The sequence below is a fragment of the Hyla sarda genome, chromosome 1 (genome assembly GCF_029499605.1).
Source record: "Hyla sarda isolate aHylSar1 chromosome 1, aHylSar1.hap1, whole genome shotgun sequence".
Lineage (NCBI taxonomy): Eukaryota > Metazoa > Chordata > Amphibia > Anura > Hylidae > Hyla > Hyla sarda.
In genome coordinates, this window is record NC_079189.1 from 333,053,543 (window position 1) to 333,077,895 (window position 24,353).

The 24,353-nt window shown below is 42.7% G+C and overlaps 1 protein-coding gene across 2 annotated transcripts in view; it reads left to right on the forward strand.

The window, feature by feature from the left end:
• The first annotated feature begins 4,130 nt into the window (after nucleotides 1-4,130).
• The window catches only part of ADAMTSL1 (ADAMTS like 1), a 956,942-nt gene continuing 936,719 nt past the window's right edge, over nucleotides 4,131-24,353 (forward strand). For both annotated transcript variants that reach the window (XM_056519753.1, XM_056519743.1), the window contains exon 1: nucleotides 4,131-4,406. In XM_056519753.1, coding sequence (XP_056375728.1) covers nucleotides 4,317-4,406 — 90 coding nt within the window. In that variant the 5' untranslated portion in view covers nucleotides 4,131-4,316. The remainder of the gene's footprint in view (nucleotides 4,407-24,353) is intronic.

The window sequence follows — 24,353 nt, forward strand, 5'->3', positions numbered from 1 at the left end:
AGGACCTTCCTAGAGGGTATGCAACTCCGGCCTTATGAAGATTTGATCCCCACGCACCTGAGATCCCCTGCCTATTACATGAATTACCTTCAACTCCAACATTTCATAACTTCAGAGAGAAATACATTGCAGTTGGCCAGACCGCCAGAACAGATGTGCGCTTCCTCCTCCCAGACTCCAAAGGCTGTATCACAGATATATGGTCTCCTCATGGATGACTCAGCACTAACCCCTCCGACATTCGTGGCGGCCTGGGAGGAGGAACTGCAGACCTCCTTTGCTGCAAGTGACTGGTCGGCGTCCTTCACCCTTTGTCACAAACTGTCCATCTCCTGCAGAGCTCAAGAGACTAATTATAAGCTTCTGTCTCAATGGTATAGAGTGCCAGTGGTACTACATAGAATGTTTCCCTCGACTTCTGATCTCTGCTGGAGATGTAACTCTGACCGAGGGATGATGTCGCATATTTGGTGGTCCTGCCCTCTCCTAACCCTCTTTTGGGACACAGTTGTTTCCCAGATAGAACTGATTTCGGGAGTGAAATACCTTAACGAACCGAAAGTTCTGCTCCTCACCATCTTGCTGGTAGCCAGGAAATCCCCTTCACAGAAACTCGTCCATTTCTTGCTCATGGCAGCGCGTACGGTCATACCTAGGAAATGGAAATCTACCCATCCCCCTACCCTGACGGACTGGTACAAGGAGGTTCTCTTTCTTTGTAGGATGGAGGAGTTGATGGCAGACTCCTCAGGTCGTACCCAGAAGTTCACTGCAACTTGGAGTCCCTGGTTAGCATTCATTGACACCCCCCTCTACAGAGAGGGATAGTCCCCACACATAGTTCTGAATATCCAGATTGAACCGTTGTTAGTACATTTACATTGACTGACTGTTCTCAGAGGAAGTGGGTGCTGAGTATGTCGGTGACGGGTGGCGGCTCCTGAGACACAGGTTTGTGCTATGCTCCTTTCAATACACCCGTTCTCCTCCTCCCCCCTCCTTCTTTCTCCTTCTCTCTTTTTCTCTTCCCTCCTAGCCCACAACTCCCCTCTTTTCTAATACCATCTCCTGTGAGTTCATTTTCCCTATCTTCTAATCCCTTTGTCTATTTCTTTTGCTATTATTTGAGCCGATGTTGATTGCCAACTTCATTTCTGTTTGTGATAACGACAGTTATTGCCCAGTGATGGCCAGTGATTTTCCAATCTTCTGATTTGATGTCAGTTGCCGATAATTGTTTCTGACAGTACTTAAGTGAGGCTCTACTCCGAACCAGTTTGCTCATGTCTATTTACTATATTACTATACTGCCTCAGGTTTCTGACATGTACTGGCGTTTGTTCTTCTGTTATTTACTATGTTTATTTAAAAAAGCATTTGGTTGAATAATAAAAATTAAAAAAAATTAGCAAAAAAACAAAAAAAAAAAATACATTTTGTTGTCAAGTTAAAGGGCTATTCCTGTGACTGAGAACATATTCCATATCCACAGGATCCCCAGACTTGGGACCCGACTCTCCGGGCTGAATAGAGCAGAGGCTTGGCTAACCTGCGATTCATTCTCTCTGCATCCACGGGACATAGTTGTCTATCTCAGACAACATCTATAGATTATGAATGGCGTGCATGCTGACCCACTGCTCCATTCAACTAGGAGAGTCTCCAGAATAGTTTTTTCATAAGTACATGACATGTCAGGAGGCATGACAGGGCATTACAGGTCCTTATTAATAGGTAGCACATTATGCTCTTGTTGTGTTCTCACTGATATTGGGTCTCGGTGAACCTTAAGGGAGCACTTGTGCTCCCTTAGCGGTGAACCTTAAGGGGCACTGTGACTGTTAGACTGGGTTCACACTACAGAATTTCTGGCCAAAATTTCCGCAGAAGATCCCGCGGGTGGTGCTAGGACCCCCCCATAGATGGCAATGCATTTCTGGGTGGATGTTTTGGGAGATCTGCTCAGAAATGCATTGCCATCTATGGGGACGGCAATGCAGTCCATGTGGTCCTAGTGCCGCCGGTTCAATCTCTGGCAGAAATTCTGCCTGGAGATTCCGCAGTGGGAACCCAGCCTTAGGGTTGGGTCACACCTGCTGTATTTTGCTGCGTATTTACTGCCGCATATTTTCCTATCTGTTGAATTTAATGTGTAGCAAAATCAGCTGCGTGTTTTGCTACCTATCGACTTCAATGGATGGGAAAATACACAGAAGCATATACAACAAAATACGTCACATTTGACCCAATTCTAAAGGTTATGAGATGACTTTGTTTCAGGAAACTGTGTGAATGTTAAGCTCAAGGGTGCATGAATTGGAGGCTATGGGAATGTAAACCTTACAAGAATCATAGCCACTTGATGCTAAGATTCCCAATCTACCCTAAAAGATAGTGACTGTCCGGTTAGTCATTGGTGGACATGCAGATTTTTACCCAAACAGTAAAATCCCTTTACCTCAGGAATCTGAAGGCTCCGAAACAAGACAAGACCAATCTAGACACCTTTAACTTGAGTTTTTCAAAGTGGCCATAAGTCCTCTTTAATAATGTCTGTCATAACTATGGTATGCTGTCACTATTGTGCAAACAGTATGGCCGGCAGTGTTATGGGGACACTAGCTGGTATAGTTATGTGAGCTATAATCACAGAAAATATGTGACAACTCTGCTCACCTACTCCCAGTGTCCAGTCCTTGGTAGGACATAGTAAACAAGAGAACACAGAAAGCTTCTAGATTAGCCATGACTAAAGGCTACCAAAATGCGTCGGTGACATACTGACTTTCAAAGATGGATCAATATAGTAATCACACGGATGAATCAAAGACCAAAAATAATGTCAAATATAGTGTATAAAGGGTTCTGTGACATAGCAAAGGTTTTAAGAGGTTAATGTGCACTTAAAGGGGTACTCCACCCCTAGACATCTTATCTCCGATCCAAAGGATAGGGGATAAGATGTCTGATCTAGTGCTGAGCGGCATAGCCATATTCGAATTCGCGATATTTCGTCAATATATGGATGAATATTCGTCATATATTCGCTAAATTCGCATATTCATAATATTCGCGTTTTTTCCGCATATGGGTAAATTCACATATGTGTAAATTTGCATATGCGAAAATTTGCATATGTGAAAATTCGCATATGTGAAAATTTATGAACTTTATAGCAAGTAAGCCAGTGTAACTTGATAGAAGCAGCGGAATGGAGGGATCAATATTCGCAAATATTTGCATATGCGAATATTCGCCCGGCAGTCTCACACAGTAGTATTAGAGCCTTCTTTAGACCACACAAGCTGGAAGCAGAGAGGGGTGATCACTGTGATGTGTACTGTGAAGAAAAAAAGAATATTCGTAATTTCAAATATATAGTGCTATATTCGTGAATATTCGCGAATTCGTGAATATGCGATATTCGCGAATAAAATTTGAATTGCGAATATTCGCGAGCAACACTAGTCTGATTGCGGGGGTTCCGCCACTGGGGACCCCCGCAATATAGCATGCGGCACCCAACTGTTTCTGCGGAAGTCTGTGACGTCACGACTCCGCCCCTGTGTGACGTCACGCCCCGTCCCATAGACTTGCATTGAGGGGACGGGGCCTGACGTCACACGGGGGCGGAGTCATGACGTCATGGACTTCCGTTCCTGTGGTCGGGACCCAGACCCTCCACCGCTTCCAGAGCAGAAACAGGTGGGTGCCGCATGCTATATTGTGGGGGTCCCCAGCGTCATATGAGTCGCAAGTGCGATCAGACATCTTATCCCCTATCCTTTGCATAGGGGATAAGATGTCTAGGGGTGGAGTACCCCTTTTAATCTGGTAAAATTCCTGCAAACTCTTTGGGACACCAGAATAGATACTTTCCTTTTTTTTTTTTTTATAACCAAAAATATTACAAATGTACAGGATAATGTGACAGATAATTTATTATGATACTTTGTTTACTATTCACTATGTTTACAAACAACTGTACTGCAGTTCAAAACAAGTGAACAGCATGATGGGTTATATGTAACATGGTGCTCTGTGGCTTTAATATGTGCTAAGTGCAAGTGTGTGTGAGAGTGTGTGTTGTAATGAATGCTCCTCCCTCGTACCCTTTACTAGGAATGAACAGTCTGTCAGCAGCCGGGAAGAGAGGAGCAGCTTGTAGGGAATAATGTGCTGCTGTAGTGCTGTCTACCTGTTCTAACCTACAAGTACAGGCACAACTTGTGATGTTTACTTGACTGCACATTTCAGCTACAGGACGTGGAGCTAATACTTGTGGGCATTGGGAACAAGATGCAACATAGGTCAGCATGGCATCACCAGGTGGACCACATGCCAGGATCAAGATGACCCCAGTTATCTTCTTGATTATCTCTTCACTGCTGTATGCTCCAAGCCAAGTAAGGAGTATGATGTGTATTGTCTTACCTGTCTGTTTTTGTTATATCTCTGACTGGTGCTCTGCTCCTTTATATGAAGCTCATCTTTTTTGTTTGGTACCCACGAAGATCTACTAATAGTCATTCAACACATTTTGACCATTGCCAAATCTTCTTTCCTTAACCCCTTTCTGTATTTGTCATGTACTGTATGGAGTGGCCAGAAGCAGCACTGCTGAGTTAGTCATAGCAGAGCAGAGTTTGCTGCTGGGTACAAATCATTGTGCTATTCATAGAACACATCGCAGTGTACTAAAAATGCAGCACTGGAGTTGAATGACAATTTCTACATTGCTACAGTATATTGTTATGTGTGGATCCCATGGAAAACTCTTTGACAAGGCTTGCTCACGCATGTCATTTCAGGGTTGCCATAGAGTTCTGTTTTATGCATTCTGTAGCTTTTTATAATGCGGGTATACTGTAGATGACAGTATATTATCATAGTGCAAAAACATTCTGTACAATGAGAAATTCAGCTCTGCTACATCTATATTTGAACATAATGAATTGCATTAGATGTGCATTCCTGTTTTGTCACTTAGATGAAAACGTATCTATGTGAGGCTGGGTTCACACCACATTTTGTTAAATACGGTTCCCGTATACGGCTAGGAGGAGGGGGGGGGGGCGGCGCTTAGCCGTATTCGGGAACCGTATTTAATGCATGTCTATGAGCCAACCGGAGTGAGCCGCAGCCTTCGGTCGGCTTCGTTTTCGTCTGTATGCGGTTTCCCGACCGTGGTCGACCGCGTTTTTGCCTACAGTCGAGAAACCGCATACGGCCGAAAACGAAGCCGACCGGAGGCTGTGGTTCACTTCGGTCGGCTCATAGACATGCATTAAATACGGTTCCCGAATACGGCTGAGTGCGGGTGCCGCAATTAAGCCCCGCTCCCCTCCTCCCAGCCGTATACGGGACCATATTTAACAACACGTGGTGTGAACCCAGCCTGACATAGATAAGTTTTCATCTAAGTGACAAAACAGGAATGCACATCTAATGCAATTCATTAGCTCAGATTTATCAAACTGTGTGAGAGAAAAAGTGGAGAGATTTTTCCACAGCAGCCAATCACAGCCCAGCTTTCACTTTACCTCAGCTCATTAGCTGAGCTGTGATTGGTTGTTCTGGGAAAGTCACTACACTTTTTCTCTCACACAGTTTGATAAATCTGGGCCATTATATTCAAATATATTGGGGGGTATTTATCAATTTTGCCTGTTGACAGTTTCTTTTTACCCTTTTTTTTTCACTTTGGTTTTCGTGGACATGCACCAAATTTATCATTTGGCGCATGTTGTTAGTAATTTTGGCTCAAATGTTGAAATCAGCTGTTCACAGCGCCTTTTACACAGAACTTACCACCACAGAGGACGCGTATTTTACCCTGTAGAGCAGCCATTTCGGAGTCCCTCCTGCAGTATATCAGCAAGCGACGGGAGTTATTTTCTTTTGTGGGTTTTATAGCCACCATGTGAAATGGATTTTATTTTCAACTTGGGTAGTTTTTTTGTTCTGTTACTTTAGTGCAGTGGTCTTCAACCTGCGGACCTCCAGATGTTGCAAAACTACAATTCCCAGCATGCCCGGACAGCCGTTGGCTGTCCGGGCATGCTGGGAGTTGTAGTTTTGCAATATCTGGAGGTCCGCAGGTTGGAGACCACTGCTTTAGTGCTTACCTTTCCTGAACCTGTGTGGCCATGTCCAATGCTGGCTCAACGGAGGGTGAAGGTCCCTCAGAGACAACTATGTCACAGGATAGTATTGAGTATTTTTCATGTATTTTTACACCTTTACATTTTCTGACATTGCTAAGTGTGTTTTACATGTGCAAAATTTCTTGGCGGGGATTTGCGCCCAAAAAACGGGATTTGCGCCAAAATTGCGCCAAAAATCGATTGGCGCAAATGATGAATTACTGACTAAAGTTAAAATCACACACAGGACCGTGTCATTTTGAGAAAGTTGTAAAAATGACAGTGGAGAAGATGCGCCAAACTTTGGCGCAAAAAGTATTGCGCCAAAGTTACGTGAAAAAAACACATAAATCCATTGTTTTTTGCCACATCTTATTTTTAATTTCCCTTCATATATATTTATTACCCCTGCTGGGCTTTGTAAATGTCAGTGTCAAACATCAAGATGTCATCCCTCTTACTGTGTCAGCTAAATGACATGCATATATCTTACAGGCGAAGATTCGGGGACAGCCTTTATTCACACTTAAATATTATGTACTTACTTCTTAATCCCTTCCAGTGATCTATAAAGGGCAAATGCCATAATATAGTCTAACATGCAGAATTGACATAGTTTTGTATGCTAATGCATTCCTCTCCAGGCAAGGTAGCATTTCACACAGTCTTTTTCTCACCATGCCATGAAGGGTTCTGGCTCTAGTGTGCATTGTATTTACTGATAGCTGCCCTGTACTAAAAGTGGTTCAACTATTAGATCCCTACCACACATATAACTGCCTAGACATGACGTACAGTGGTCCCTCAACATACGATGGTAATCCGTTCCAAACGGACCATCGTTTGTTGAAACCATCGCATGTTGAGGGATCCGTGCAATGTAAAGTATAGGACAGTGGTCTACAACCTGCAGACCTCAAGATGCTGCAAAACTACAACACCCAGCATGCCCGGACAGCCGTTGGCTGTCCGGGCATGCTAGGTGTTGTAGTTTTGCAACATCTGGAGGTCCGCAGGTTGTAGACCACTGTTAGACGAAATTGTACTCACCTGTCCCCGCCGCTCCGGACCGTCACCGCTGCCCGGGATGTCGCTGTCTATCGCTGTCGCCGTGTCCCCGAGGTGTCCCCGACGCTCTGGCAAAGCCTCTGCTTCCCCGGCATCCGCGCTCTCCGTCACCGCCATCACGTCGCTACGCACGCCGCTCCTATTGGATGTCGTGACGGCGTGCGCGGCGACGTGATGACGCCGATGGAGAGCGCCGACGATGGAGGGGATCCCGAAGAGGACGCGCCGGAGCCCCGAGGACAGGTGAGGGACATCACTGGCGCTCACGGGGCACTGTAAACGGCTATCCGGCGGCAGCTGAAGCACTCAGCGCTGCCGGATAGCCGTTTATGCGATGGCCCCAACATTAAAAAGCATCGTATGTTGATGCTGCCTTCAACATGCGATGGCCTCTGAGAGGCCATCGCATGTTGAAATTATCGTATGTCGGGGCCATTGTAGGTCGAGGGGTCACTGTATTGTCTTCCATTGTCTAAAAGTGGTTCATGGTACTTTTAATTTACCAAGTGTCATTCGACATAACAAAAAAGAATGTGTCATGCACACAACACTATTGATACATGAGCCAAAGGACATTAGAGCTAGACATAGCATGGAATCTCATAGTAGATCTGACCCTAACTGGCTTTTCACAGGACTGTGACCATATATACACAAGCAGCCACCAGCCCTGCTATTATTTCCACTTATCTCCCAACTACATCAGTAAATAGCATATGTCACCTGCTTGAATAGGTATCTTTCACACTGACTGCACTTTCCTCTTTGAGAGATGAGGGACACTTACAGTGCATTCCAATCCTTTGACATTGAATAATCATATGGCTGACGTTCTTCTACATAAAGAGAAGGGGCATATGTCTCCTAACTATCTAATTTAAAGCACTTGGACCTGTTCCAATACAGAAAAAAGAAAAACTAAAAAAAAGTCAGTCTTACTTGTGTATGTTATGTGTTGTGGACATTACACATACCAAGCCTTGCTCACTTGTCTCTTAGATATGTGACACTTTATTATTTTGTACACCCATATCATCCTTATTGAATTTATATTACAGGAAGCTTTATGGGGGGAGGATTTATTCTTTGGTTTTGCCATGTTTACGTGGTGTTGATTTGTTGCACAATTTGTTGCCGTTTAGAGACATTTCATTGCAACTTTTGTGTTAGATGTTTTTTTTTTTTAAGCTATGCCATAGTCTGGTTAACTTTCTGCAGTGATCAGGAATTTATCATGTGCACAATTTGTCGCAAAGCCCTCAATTTGTCACAAATCTACACCAGCCCTGACCTGGCTTACAAAACTATTTGTAGAAAGCATTTTTTTTAAGTCACAGTTTTTGGCACAACATGCACAACATGTCACAGAGAAGGAACCATACAAAGTGGTGTACTAACATGTAATTTCAAAAAATGTTTACTAGCACCATATTTATCACATGCCATGCAAGCACTTGATAAATTTGGTGACCGTACTCATTACACATTCCCCCCTATGTGTTCTATTTCCTAATCCTTACTGCATCCTGTGGTTGCTGTAGACTAGTTATACTTTATTATATATTCAATACTAGCAGAGTACCCGGCGTTTCCCGTTTTTTCCTATTTGAGCCTTGTGGGAGAGGAAAAGCAACATAGGACATTGCTCTTGTCTTCATATCTCGTCCTCATGTTTTCCTCATATCCCAACCTCATATCCCGTCCTTATATCCCATCCTCATAACCGGTCTTCATATTATGTCATCATATCACAACCTCATATCCCATCCTCATATTCAGACCTTATATCCCATCCTCATATCCTATTGTGGAAGGGCGCAGCTTTGTGAAAGGGGTGTGGCTTGCAAGCCGGACTGATGCACTCACCCTGAGATGCAGAGCTTGTGAAGTAAGGTACCAGAAGTTCTATAGACTTGCATGGGACATTAGGGTTAGTTAAACTATTCTATATTTTTAGTTGATATGTAAGTAACATGTGTACCAAGTATCATCGAAATGTCATTTGGATGTTATGCTGGAGCATACTTTTTCCCATAGACCTGTATTGGACTTTAAAGGGGGTTATCCACCATTAAGTGATTTAAAGGGGTATTGGAAACTTTTTATTATATATCAACTGGGATCTGAAGTTTTTATCGGTACCATGATTTTTGATCACTTTTAATAAATTTTTTAGGGTATACAAAGTGTTTAAAAATATTCAATTTTGGACTTTTGCATTCTTTTACATGTATGCCATTGACCGTGCGGTTTAATTAATCTTATATTTTTACAATTTGGACATTTACACACGTGGTGATACCACATATGTTTATGTTTATTATGTTTATATATTTTTTATATGGAATTTAGGAAAAGGGGGGTACTCTGCGCTCTATTGATAAAGCCTGGTCCTGCCAGGCTTTATCATTTTCAGCAGGGCCGTCATCAGGGGGTACAACCCATACACTTGTATGGGGCCCGGAGCTTCAGGGGCCCGGACATCCCTGGACCTTTTTTTATTTATTTATTATTGGCTTGTTAGTGAGTGACTGTGACTGTCACTCACTGACCGCTGGGTGCCCCCAGGACTATAACGGGCCTCATATATCGGGGGGCCCCGCACATTCTACTCACATTTATTACTTCTATCCAGGGCGCGGGCCCCTTAAGATTCATGGCAGGGCCAGACAGGTCAGGGGCTGATGGGAGTAGAGACGCGCCCCACGCAGGCACGCACGTCTACTCTAATCACCTGACCTGTCCCTGCTTACGTCGCCACGCGATCTCCAGAAGTGATGATTCTCACTGACAGGAGCAGCAGCCTCCACTGCCTGATGTCGTTGCACCGATCCCGACAGGGTAGGAGAATGTGCGAGCGGGGGGTGGGGGGGGATGGGATGATGAGAGGTGCAGGGGGAGTGATGAGAGGTGCCAGGGGGGGGGGTGATGAGAGGTGCAGTGGGGGGGGGGTGATGAGAGGTGCAGTGGGGGGGGGGTGATGAGAGGTGCAGTGGGGGGGGTGATGAGAGGTGCAGGGCGGGGGTGATGAGAGGTGCAGGGCGGGGGTGATGAGAGGTGTAAGGGGGGTGATGAGAGGTGTAAGGGGGGTGATGAGAGGTGCAGGGGGGTGATGAGAGGTGCAGGGCGGGGGTGATGAGAGGTGCAGGAAGGTGATGATGAGAGGTGCAGGGCAGGGGTGATGAGAGGTGCAGTGGGGTGATGAGAGGTGTAGGGGGGTGATGAGAGGTGCAGGAAGGTGGTGATGAGAGGTGCAGGAAGGTGGTGATGAGAGGTGCAGGGGGGTGATGAGAGGTCCAGGGGGGGATGAGAGGTGCAGGGGGGATGATGAGAGGTGCCAGGGGGGTTATGGGGGTGATAAGAGGTGCAGGGGGATATGGGGGTGATGAGGAGTGCAGGGGGATATGGGGGTGATGAGGAGAGGTGTGTGGGGGGGTTATAGTAGTGATGAGAGGTTTGGCGGGGGTGATGAGGACGCAGAGGATAAGAGGGGGTGTATATGTATATATGATGTGTATGAATGTGTGTGGCAGTATTATATTCAGTTGGTACAGTTTGTGGCAGTATTATATTCAGAGGGTACAGTGTGTGGCAGTATTATATTCAGGTGTACAGTGGGTGGCAGTATTATATTCAGGGTACAGTGTATAGCAGTATTATATTCAGGCTACAGTGTGTGGCCGGATAATATTCAGGGTACAGTGTGGTGCAGTATTATATTCAGGGTACAGTGTGTCGCAGGATTATATTCAGGGCACAGTGTATTGCAGCATTATATTCAGTGGGTACAGTGTGTGGCAGTATTATATTCAGTGGGTACAGTGTGTGGCAGTATTATATTCAGGGTACAGTGTGTGGCAGTATTATATTCAGTGGATACAGGGTGGGGCAGTATTATATTTAGGCTACAGTGTGTGGTAGTATTATATTCAGGGTACAGTGTGTGGTAGTATTATATTCAGGGTACAGTGTGTGGCAGTATTATATTCAGTGGATACAGGGTGGGGCAGTATTATATTTAGGCTACAGTGTGTTGTAGTATTATATTCAGGGTACAGTGTGTGGCAGTATTATATTTAGGGTACAATGTGTGGTAGTATTATATTCAGCGTACAGTGTGTGGCAGGATTATATTTAGTGGGTACAGTGTGTGGCAGTATTATATTCAGGGTACAGTGTGTGGTAGTATTATATTCAGGTTACAGTGTGTGGCAGTATTATATTCAAGGTACAGTGTGTGGCAGGATTATATATAGTGCATACAATGTATAGCAGTATTATATTCAGGGCACAGTGTATGGCAGTATTATATTTAGTGGGTACAGTGTGTGGCAGTATAATATTTAGTAGGTACAGTGTGGAGAAGGATTACATTCAGGGTACAGTGTGTGGCAGTATTATATTTAGTGGGTACAATGTATGGCAGGATTATATTCAGGTTACAGTGTGTGGCAGGATTATATTCAGGGTACAGTGTGTGGCAGGATTATATTTAGTGGGTACAGTGTATAGCAGTATTCAGGGTACAGTGAGGGGGAAGTGTTATAATTAGTGGGTACAGTGTGTGGCAGTATTATATTTAGTGGGTACAGTGTGTGGCAGTATTTTATTCAGAGGTTACAGTGTGTGGCAGTATTATATTCAGGTTACAGTGTGTGGCAGGATTATATTTAGTGGGTACAGTGTGTGGCAGTATTATATTCAGGGTACAGTGTGGGGCAGTATTTTATTAAGGGTACACTTTCTGACAAGGTTATAATGATTACTGTCTTCATGCAGAGGATGAGAATCTGCTGACAAAGTGAAGAGCCAATGATGTGCAGGCATCAGACTCTGCAGAGAAGATGGAGCTGGGGCAGGGGTGGGCAATTATTTTTCCCATGGGGCCACATGAGAAACTAAAAATATTGTGGAGGGCCGGGTAGTTTTTCACCCAGATTAGGCAGCATAGTTGTCCCCCAGATTAGGCAGCATAGTTGTCCCCCAGATTAGGCAGCATTGTTGTCCCCCAAATTAGTATAGTTGTCCCCCAGATAAAGCAGCATAGTTGTCCCCCAGATTAGTATAGTTGCCCCCCAGATAAGGCAGCATAGTTGCCCCCCAGATAAGGCAGCATAGTTGTACCCCAGATTAGTTGTCCTCCACATTAGGCAGCTCCCCCCTCCCCCCCCCCCACACACACACACACACTGACACAGAAACATACACAGACACATATAAACACAGACACATACACATATATACATAGACACATATAAACACAGACACATATAAACACAGACACATACACAGACACATATAATCACACACAGACACAGACACTCACCCCCCCCTGCGCAGCAGAGGGAGACAAGATACACAGCCTCTCCTCCTCTCCCCTCCCTGCTCTGCCTATGGAGGGCTGTAAGACTGCACGGCAGAGAGAAGGAGGGGGAAAGAGGAGACAGGAGGTGCACGCCCCCTCCCAGCACTGTACAATCTCTTCCTGTCATCGCACGGAGCTCTCCCTGTCACAGGCTGGTGGTGTCAGACCTGGGCATTGTACGGCCCGACATTCAGCGCGGGCCGGTCGGAGCCAATCAAAGGGCCGTATGTGGCCCGCGGGCCGTACAATGCCCAGGTCTGAGCTGGGGGAAGACCTGGTCTCTGGACCAGAGGAAGAAGAAAAGATAACAGAGAAGATATCACTCCAGTCAGAAGACGTCACTCAGGTCACTGATATGATTGTGTATTCTCCTGACTGTCCCATCAGAGCTGTAGTTCTGCAGTGACGATGGGTAAAACTGTATCCAATCTGTCTCTCCAGCTGTTACAAAACTACAACTCCCATAATGCCTTAGGCTCTCCAGAATGATGGGAGTTTTAGCTTTCCAACAGCTGGAGAACCACTTCAACCAAGGTGATCGGTGGGGTCTCAGCAGTCAGACCCCAACCAAAAAAATGGGCTGCTATTATATTATAAAAATGCCCGGGCCCTGGGTGGGGGCAGGGGGGCCCAGGCCTTGAGTTGTGTAAGGAGCCCCGAAATTTCTGATGGCAGCCCTGATTGTCAGAGCCCCAGCCAACCCTCTGGCTTCCTCAGCAGTGGATAGCCCATCTGCAATCATGCTGCGGGTGGCGATCCACCCCACTGGACAACCAGGAAGCAGTTAAAGGTACCATTAGATGCCACTGTCAGCTCTGACAGTGGCGATCTAAAGGGTAATAACAGGCCGCTGCGATCGCTGTATGTCGGCTATTAACGCGGGCCCTCAGCTACAAGAATCAGCTGGGGGCCAGCCAGTACGATTAATGGCACATGGACGTGTATACATGTCCATGGTCATTAAGGGGCTAAACCAAACCCCTGACCCTCGCAAATGCGGGTTGGTAAGGGTTAATTTAAAGGGGTATTCTAGGCAAAAACTTTTTTATATATATCAACTGGCTCCGGAAAGTTAAACAGATTTGTAAATTTCTTCTATTAAAAAATCTTAATCCTTCCAATAGTTATTAGCTTCTGAAGTTTTCTGTCTAACTGCTCAATGATGATGTCACGTCACGGGAGCTGTGCATGATGGGAGAATATCCCTTGCATGATGGGAGAATATCCCCATAGGAGCTGGACAGCTCCCGGGACATGAGTCATCAGAAAGCAGTTAGACAGAAAACAGCAACTCAACTTCAGAAGCTAATAACTATTGGAAGGATTAAGATTTTTTATAGAAGTAATTTACAAATCTGTTTAACTTTCCGGAGCCAGTCGATATATAAAAAAAAGTTTTTGCCTGGAATACCCCTTTAACTATTTTATATTTTGATTTTTGATAAGTAACATATGTACCAACTTTTATTGAAAATTTCCATCCATTTGAAAGTGATGCTGGAGCCTACATATACACACTCACACATTGAGTTTTATATACATACAGTCATGGCCGTAAATGTGGGCACCCATGAAATTTTTCAAGAAAAGAAAGTTTTTCTCACAGAAAAGGATTGCAGTAACACATGTTTATTTCCTTTGTGTGTATTGTAACTAAGCCCAAAAAGGGAGGAAAAAAAGCAAATTGGACAAAATTTCCCTCCAAACTCCAAAAATGGTCTGGATAAAATTATTGGCACCCTTTCAAAATTGTGGATAAATAAGATTGTTTCAAGCATGTAATTCTCTTTTAAACTCACCTGGAGCAAGTAACAGGTGTGGGCAATATAAAAAAATCGCACCTGAAAGCAGATAAAAAGGAGAGAAGTTCGCTTAGTATTTGCAATGTGTGTCTGTGTGTGCCACACTAAGCATGGACAACAGAAAGAGGAAAAGAGAACTGTCTAGGGACTTGAAAACAAAAATTTTGGAAAAATGTCAACAATCTCAAGGTTACTAGAGATCTAGTTTTGCCTTTGCCCACAGTGCGCAACATTATCAAGAAGTTTGCAACCCATGGCACTGTAGCTAATCTCCCTGGGCATAAAAGAAAGAGAACAATTGATGAAAGGTGTCAGTGCAGGATAGTCCGGATGGTGAATAAGCAGCCCCAAACAAGTTACAAAGATATTCAAGGTTTCCTGCAGGCTCTGGGAGCCTCAGTGTCAGCAATAACAATCTATCGACATTTAAATGAAATGAATCGCTATGGCAGGAGACCCAGGAGGACCCCACTGCTGACACAGAGACATAAAAAAGCAAGACTACATTTTGCCAAAATGAACTTGAGTAAGCCAAAATCCTTCTGGGAAAACATCTTGTGGATAGATGAGACCAAGATATTCCGTTTTCGGTAAACAGTAGAATGATCTGCTTTACCAAAAAAGCTATGAGACCTACAAAGAAAAGAACACAGTACCTACAGTGAAATGTGGTGGAGGTTCAATGATGTCTTGGGGCTGTTATGCTGCCTTTGGCACTAGGTGCCTTGAATGTGGGCAAGGCATCATGAAATCTGAGGATTACCAACAGATTTTGGGTCGCACTTTACAGCCCAGTGTCAGAAAGCTGAGGTTGCGTCCGAGATCTTGGGTCTTCCAGCAGGACAATGACCCTAAATATTCGTCAAAAAGCACCCAGAAATGGATGGCAACAAACGCTGGAAAGTTCTGAAGTGGCCAACAATGAGTCCAGATCTAAATCCCATTGAACACCTATGGAGAGATCTTAAAATTGCTGTTGGGAAAAGGCGCCCTTCCAATAAGAGAGACCTGGAGCAGTTTGCAAAGGAAGAGTGGTCCAACATTCTGGCTGAGAGGTGTAAGAAGCTTATTGATGGTTATAGGAAGTGACTGATTTCAGTAATTTTTTCCAAAGGGTGTGCAACCAAATATTAAGTTAATGGTGCCAATAATTTTGTCCAGCCCATTTTTGGAGTTTGGTGTGACATTATGTCCAATGTGCTTCTTTTTCCTCCTTTTTTTGCTTTAGTTCCAATACACACAAAGGGAATAAACATGTGTATAGCAAAACATGTTTTACTGCAATCCTTTTCTGTGAGAAATACTTCATTTTCTAAAAAAAATTCAGGGGTGCCAACATTTACGGCCATGACTGTATGTGTGTGTGTATATATATATATATATATATATATATATATATATATATATATATATATATATATATACATATACATATATATATATTTGGGGCACTAAAAACTGTAGTAGTTGTACACCTTCTTACGAAATTAAGACATATTTAGGTCCTTGGGCTATTTTCTATTGGTTAAGAAAAACTTTCACTAAAAGTTGTATCCTGCAGACCGTTACAGCACTACATTATGTATATTAAATTGTTAGTGTTTTTTTTACCGATACCCTTATTGCAGAATAGAGAAACTGACCTCATGTGCACACATATGACTTGTTTTGTGGTGTTTTTACCTATCACACGGTATTACCAGACACTGGAACGAATTAGACATCTCTGCAATAACACCAGTAAAAAGATAAAAAGAATAAATGCTAATGTTATTTAGTATTGGCCAGATAATAAACCTTTTGGTAGGAGTGCTTTTTTTAAATTGTTAATTACTAAATACACACAGTTCAATCAGTTCACCCTCACATGCGCCCAGCTGCATCACGTACCGGTGTGGACATTCAACGGATGGAATATGGAAAACTGAGGAAAATGTCCTGTGCAGTTTTTCAGATTAAAAGCTTCCTTTTATTTGAGTCAATCAGACATATACAGAACGTGAAGATATTCTGACTGAAACAATTCACCTGTATCTTCATGTTCGGTATATCTCTGGCTCAAATAAAGAGAAGCTTTTAATCTGAAGAACTGCACAGGACACTTTCCTCTGTTTTCTTAAAGAGTTACTGTAATTTAATTAAACTTTTGGCATGCTGCACAGAAGGTTTGGATTGGTAGGGATCTCAGTGCGAAGACCCAGATATAGTCGGGTGACACGCACCTACCGTAGTCGTAGCGCACTTTACTCTGTGGTGATCGATACAGGAGATGGGCGACATAGATTATAATGTAGCTCTTCTCCTGCAATCAGACAGACTAAGCACTAAGCCAGATTGTGATATCTGCCTCACGCTTCTCAGGACTATATCCCATCACTGAAAGGGCTTTTACAGAACAATAACTGGGTGAGACACATAGACAAACACAGGGCATTCATGTAGAGTCAGAGTGTCAGAAGATCATGTTCCTGTAAAAGGTTTGTAATCTGACATCACATATCTCAGAATATATTAATCTTAAAAATAATTTAAGAAATGGTGGCCATGGGGCGTGAAAGGATTGATATCCTGCTAATGGTTTCAGTGGCGTCTCCAGCATTCATATTTAGGGGGGGCATGGGGGGCCAGTGACAAAAGTGTGGGGGGGGGGGGCAATTTTAAAACGTGTGTGTGTGTGTGTGTGTATATATATATATATATATATATATATATATATATATATTTGTGGTCAGGGCAACTAACAGCCTCGAGCCTAACTACCTTGATACTATAATGCAGCATAAATCATGACCTGAGGTTGACTAAGCGTGATGACCGAGTAAGACTTACCTTATATATACACAAAGCTGCCTGAATTGTGCCCTAGCCACCGAATGAAAGTACGCCTATAGAGTGGGCATACCCTGTAAAAAGGTAAGTATGAAAGAATAAATAAAAAAGGGGTGGGTCGGGTGGAGCAAGCCGTGATGACGTCAGTATAGGAGATGACCTTTAGTGCTTTAAGTAGAGACAGTAGCCCCTCCTACAACAGGTGTGAAGCCTAACACACCAGTGGCACATTAGACATCATTGAGGATGACGTTGACTGCTGTCTGTGACTGTGGTGTGAATGAGTTGCCCCTCCCACAAATACTGCAAATCTTTCCTAACACTTGTGGTCAGGGCAACTATCAGAAAGCCTTGAGCCTAACTACCTTGATACTACAATGCTGCATAAATCATGACTTGAGGTTGACCAAGCATGATGACTGAGTAAGACTTACCTTATATATACAATAAGCGGCTTTAATTGTGCCTTAGCCGCCGAATGAAAGTACGCCTATTGAGTGGGCAAAAATCAAACCGGTAGGGTAATTAAAGATACACGAAAATGTAATATCTGTACCATGAGGATCTTTGAGTAATCATATGACCACTGAAGACTACCATACATGGACAGTGACATAGTACAATATGCTAATCATAACAACATGAATAAGTACTTGGAAAGCAGTGACCACGGTTTATATTGTGTATGAAGTACGCACGTGGTAAGCCTCATACATGACAAGCTACTTACTTACCCATACCTGCTCCTTACATGCTGTATGACATTATGTTGAACGAGGATAATCCGAATACCTTCTCTAAAGTGAACGCCTGTTGCACCTCAAATAGCCTAAAATCTAAGTGGCAAAATATAACAGAGCAGGTAGGTGACATGAAAGCTTAAATTGACCTGTGGTAACATCCTGACATACTACAAGTGATAACAATGACAGAATGAATGTGTTAAACAGATACACTCTCAATTAACCTCAGTATACCCTGGAAGAAATTAATACTCACACTACTTGATGAACCACAATCAAATTCTGAAGCAATCTAGCCCGACTACCTTTATACTTAACCGAACTCAACATCACCAATGGTAGTTGTATACATGACATATCTTTGCATAACCATCGAGCCTGTGGAATTGAAAATCTTAACGTAACCACAGTGTCTATAGTTGTGACATGACTATGTGTAATCATCGTTCCTGTAGTCATGACAGGGCATTAGTTACCATGGTGCCTGTGACAGGATATTGAGTACCATGGTGCCTGTGACAGGACATTACATATCCATAGTGCCTGTAGTTGTGACAGGACATTGTGTAACCATCGTGCCTGTAGTCATAACAGGACACTGTGTAAGCATCATGCCTGGAGTCGTGATAGAGCATTACTTATCATCATGCCTGTAGTCGTGACAGGACATTGCGTAACCATAGTGCCTGTAGTCGTGACAAGACATTGTGTAACCATCATGCCTGTAGTCATAACAGGACATTGCATAACCATTGTGCCTGTAGTCATAACAGGACACTGCGTAAGCATCATGCCTGTAGTCATGACAGGGCACTACTTACCATTGTGCCTGTAGTCGTGACCGGACAATGCATAACCATCATGCCTTTATTCGTGACAGGATATTATTTAACCATTGTGCCTGTAGTTGCAACAGGACATTGCGTGATCATCGTGCCTGATGACATAACAGGTCTTTGGAAAAACTATTGCCTCAGTGTACTTGACAGGTCTTCACAAAAACATTGTGCCTGCAGGCGAAACAGACCTGAACAAATGAGACACGTAACAGTAATGACATCCCTGACAATCTAGTCAAGTGAAGACAAGACCTAACCAAAAGCAATTATGACAGCCTAAAGACCACAAGCCTTGAGTACCGGACCAACCACCATATGCAACAGCCTAAACATAATCGACCTAAAAACATAAACACAACAGAATTGCTAAAACATCCGCTAAAAAACATGGTAAACTTATGTCGGGTAGTGCTAACATGGACAGCCTAAGCCAGTGCACCTGAATGTGAGAAGAAAGTAATGATGCTATAAAGAAAGTTTAGAAAATGAGCGAGGCCTTAGTGTATCAAACCTGAAAAGTACAGTGAATACCCACATACCTGCACTCACACAGGTACCTACACAGTTTATGTGTGAATTGGTGGCATGTACTTGATGAATTATGAGTAACGCAGTAGCATGCATCCTAAGCATGCAGCATAATAGTGAAACAAACCGTGACAGCTTGAACTTAGACTAAGATACCTTAACAGACACAAAGCTATCATGATAGTCTAGGCTTGACTGTACCAAGAACATGAGAACCGTTAAAATGAAGCTAACGTAGCAGCCAGTGCACATGAGAAACAGTGATAAACATATTATAGCCTTAAGATGTACTAGACCTAGTTGCTATACCTAGGTGAAAACATGACAGCAAATCTATTGTAACAGGCAAACAAGAAGACGAATTAACAAAATAATCATACTGAATGTAATGACTGCCTGAATAGTGTGACAGATCTACAAGCGTGCCTAAAACCCAACCTTAGTACATGAGAAAATTGGCAGACATACTATCGGGGCAACCTGAAACATGAATGACCCTAAACATAGCAAATCTACACACATGATAACACAATAGAACTAAAATCATAGCCGCCTACGAAAACAACCAGCACTGAATACAAGAGGAAGCGTGACCGTAAAGTGGAAGCCCATTACTTAGCACACTCTAAATATGTGAAACTTGAAAGTGCTAACCTGTACGTATTGTTAACAACAACATCATTGATATGCAGCACTGAGTGTATGCCGACTAGACTCTTTGTGCATATATGTATAACAAGAAGCAAAGTATAAAACCTTACCCGACCTCTACCAGAGTTAGTGACGTACACATAATATATGTATGTTAGCACTAAGTATATATGTTTAGATGCTGCATACCAAGCGCATGTGATATGGCAACATGTATATGCTATAGTAACAAGTGCATGGAAACTAGCTGTAGTAATGTAATATTGGTATATCGACTATAATAAATGTATGTATGAGAAATGTATGTAGTGAGAATTGCTATAGCGCAGGATGCCTGGCATATACACCAGACATGAAACCAAACATGTGTGCCCACTATAGAAACACAAACAACTATACTACTACACTTATGGAAACATACGCATAAATCCATGATACAGAAATACTCATAAAATATATACCTATATAACACAGAATAACACATGCAAGGAACTCACAACAAGGCAAACCAAGCCTGAATACCCGCTATTGTGACTTATACTACGTAAAGGGTGCAGGGCATTACAACATATTCATTACACAGTAATCTATAAATGATGTGGTCTCGTATATCTGGTGTTGGAAAGGTATGAAAAGACATGGTAAAAAACATGCCAATGTATGAAAGGCATGGCAACGTATGAAAGGCATGGCAACGTATGAAAGGCATGGAAACGTATGAAAGGCATGGAAATGTATGAAGGGAATGGAAATGTATGAAGGGCATGGCAATGTGTGATAGGCATGGCAATTTATGAAGGGCATGGCAACGTATGAAACGTACCGTACAAAAACATGGCACTATATGGGCGTATAAAAACACGGTGAAGAATGCCAGCCATGAATGCAATATAATGTAACCCATAAACTCTTGAGAGTTGACAGCAACAGATTCCAAATGCAAATAGCACACTTGAAATGAACTCTGGACCTTTTATCTGCTAATTGTAATTGGGATAATGAGGGAATAACACACACCTGGCCATGGAACAGCTAAGAAGCCAATTGCCCCATTACTTTTGGTCCCTTTGCATATGTTAACTGTTGTAATTCGTACACCGTTCACCTGATTTGGATGTAAATACCCTCAAATTAAAGCTGACAATCTGCAGTTAAAGCACATCTTGTTCGTTTCATTTCAAATCTATTGTGGTGGTGTATAGAGCCAAAAATGTTAGAATTGTGTCGATGTTCCAATATTTATGGACCTGACTGTACATAATGTTAATTTTTTTTTACATAATCCCCCTTTCAAAGAAACTGTTCTTTCATGACATTTATTAATTTCATATGCTTACCCGTGCCACAAAAATCTGCTGGTTATCCTTGGAAACAACATATTTGCTATACAGTAATGGCAGACCTTTGACCTCACACTCAGAGCTCCCACAATGCACTATACAATACAGAATTTGTCTATAGAAATCAACTATAATAAAAATAGCCTGTAGCCCAAGCGCATGGATTCCTAGCAGAGAAAAGCACAATAGAAATATTATATTGCAAAACAATATATGTTTGCAAAGTTAAAAAACGTTTAAAAGTGGAGTATGCCTTTAGATATGAAATATGGTTAACAAGATGAGGCATTATTAACTTATTGTTCCCTTTTATTTTTGTGTGTAAAATTGCTATAAAAATATTGTTGCCTAGCTTTTTTGTCCTTTTTAAAGAAACAAAAACAGATTTTATTTTATTTCTATTTTTTTTTTTTACAAGTGTGCAAACTTTTTACTCAATAATATAGGAGACCTAATTGAATTGTAATAATACACAATGAGCGTCATGTATAAAGACTGGCTTACCACCTGAGAACTATGAGGGTTTGCTAGGAAATTCCAGTGCAGCAGAGTCCCATTGATGTCATTGGGAATCTCCTACAAGCAGAGTTCATACTACACTGCTGGAATTCAGCTGCAAAAATAATGAACGTGTACATGTTCATTCATTTGTTAGAATATTGAGAGAAATGCATTGCTGGCTATGGGGACCAGCAATGTATGCCTGGTCCTAGCACTGATGGTTCTGGCTGTTTTAGGATTAATAACATTGTTTGCCATCTTGATTACTGCTCTTCTCTGAGAAGATTTTCTATTCTGCATACATTTCACATGCCTCTGGATTTGCAAAAAGGGAGGTTGGAGTCTCATTACTGCATTTGTTATATCTACATGCAGTACGTTACATAGATCTTCCTTCTACTCACTCACTTTATATATCATAGTATCATATTGTATGTGATACAGAAGGAGCTGTATCACACCGGATTCTTTTTCTCCCTCTTTGCTCTTACACACAGGAGAGGGCAGTATCAGTATCACACAGGACACTAGACAATCTGCAGTCAGAAACAGTCGGTGTGATCAGTTGTATAACTGCAGATGATCAGTGTATGGAAGTCAGCTGACACAGACAGGACAGACTATTTCCATTGACACATTAAAGTGGTACTCCAGATTTTATCTCCTCATTTTATCTCCTCATGGCCAGACCAACTGTATTGTAATATACACTTATTACCCGTACGGGACCATTCTTCCAGTAGAAATATGCTGGGACAGACAGGAAGTGAAGAAAAACCTGCCATCCCCTGTCCACTCCGTCTCCTCTCCCCCCTCTCCCCATCCCAACTGAGACAGAGATCATGGGACACTTTGTACTGGTTTTCAGCTCCGTCGACCTTCTAAGCCTCTCCTCTATGCCTCTTTCTGACGTCATACCAACAAGCCACGCCCCCTGTCTAACATTGTCCAACTAAGACACCATCCTCTTTATTACAGCTCATCAAGCCATGCCTCTTTCTGACATAATGCCGGCAAGCCACTACCCATATTTAATAGTCTCTGCAGTAAAAACTGTTGGAAATGTAGTTTTAATAGGGTGTGCAGGAGGAAGGAGCTGAGAGAAAATAAATCAGTGAGCTTAGGAGGACCGTGCATTGGGGAACAGTGAATCATGTGGAAAACAAGCCAAGGGGACTATGTAAGTACATACCACACCATGTGTTTTTATAAAAAACAATTTTAACCCCTTTAAGCACCAAGCCCATTTTGACCTTAAAGGAGTACTCCGGTGCTAAGACATCTTATCCCCTATCCATGCCCCACTGTAAATTTAGCCTTTTCTGCTCTTTCAGATTTAAAATGAGTTATCTAATCTTAAAGGGGTTATCCAGGAAAAAACTTTTTTTTATATATCAACTGGCTCCAGAAAGTTAAACAGATTTGTAAATTGCTTCTATTAAAAAATCTTAATCCTTTCAGTACTTATGAGCTTCTGAAGTTAAGGTTGTTCTTTTCTGTCTAAGTGCTCTCTGATGACACGTGTCTCGGGAAACGCACAGTTTAGAAGAGGTTTGCTATGGGTATTTGCTTCTAAACTGGGCATTTCCCGAGACACGTGTCATCAGAGAGCACTTAGACAGAAAAGAACAACCTTAACTTCAGAAGCTCATAAGTACTGAAAGGATTAAGATTTTTTAATAGAAGTAATTTACAAATCTGTTTAACTTTCTGGAGCCAGTTCATATATAAAAAAAAGTTTTTTCCTTGAATACTCCTTTAACCCCTTAACGAAGAAGGACGTATATTTACGTCCTCCGCCGGCTCCCGCGATATGCTGCGGGGTCACGCGGTGTCCCCGCATCATATCGGGTCGGTCCCGGCGACTATCAATGGCCGGGACCCGCGGCTAATACAGGACATCACCGATCTCGTGATGGCCTGTATTAACCCTTTAGACGCGGTGATCAAAGCTGACCGTTGCGTCTGAAGTGAAAGTAACCCGGCTGCTCAGTCGGGCTGTTCGGGACTGCCGCGGTGAAATCGCGGTGTCCCGAACAGATTACAGGACGCTGGAAGGGCCCTTACCTGCCTCCTCTGTGTCCGATCGACGAATGACTGCTCCGTGCCTGAGATCCAGGCAGGAGCAGTCAAGCGCCGATAACACTGATCACAGGCGTGTTAATACACGCCAGTGATCTGTGTAAAAGATCAGTGTGTGCAATAACACTGCAAAAATAAAGTGAAAAAAAGTGTTAATAAAGGTCATTTAACCCCTTCCCTAATAAAAGTTTGAATCACCCCCCTTTTCCCATAAATAAAATAAAACAGTGTAAATAAAAATAAAAATAAACATATGTGGTATCGCCGCGTGCGTAAATATCCGAAGTATAAAAATATATCGTTAATTAAACCACACGGTCAACGGCGTACACGTAAAAAAAATCCAAAGTCCAAAAAAGCTTATTTTTGGTCACTTTTTAAACCATTAAAAAATTTATAAAAAGTGATCAAAAAGTCCGATCAAAACAAAAATCATACCGATAAAAACTTCAGATCACG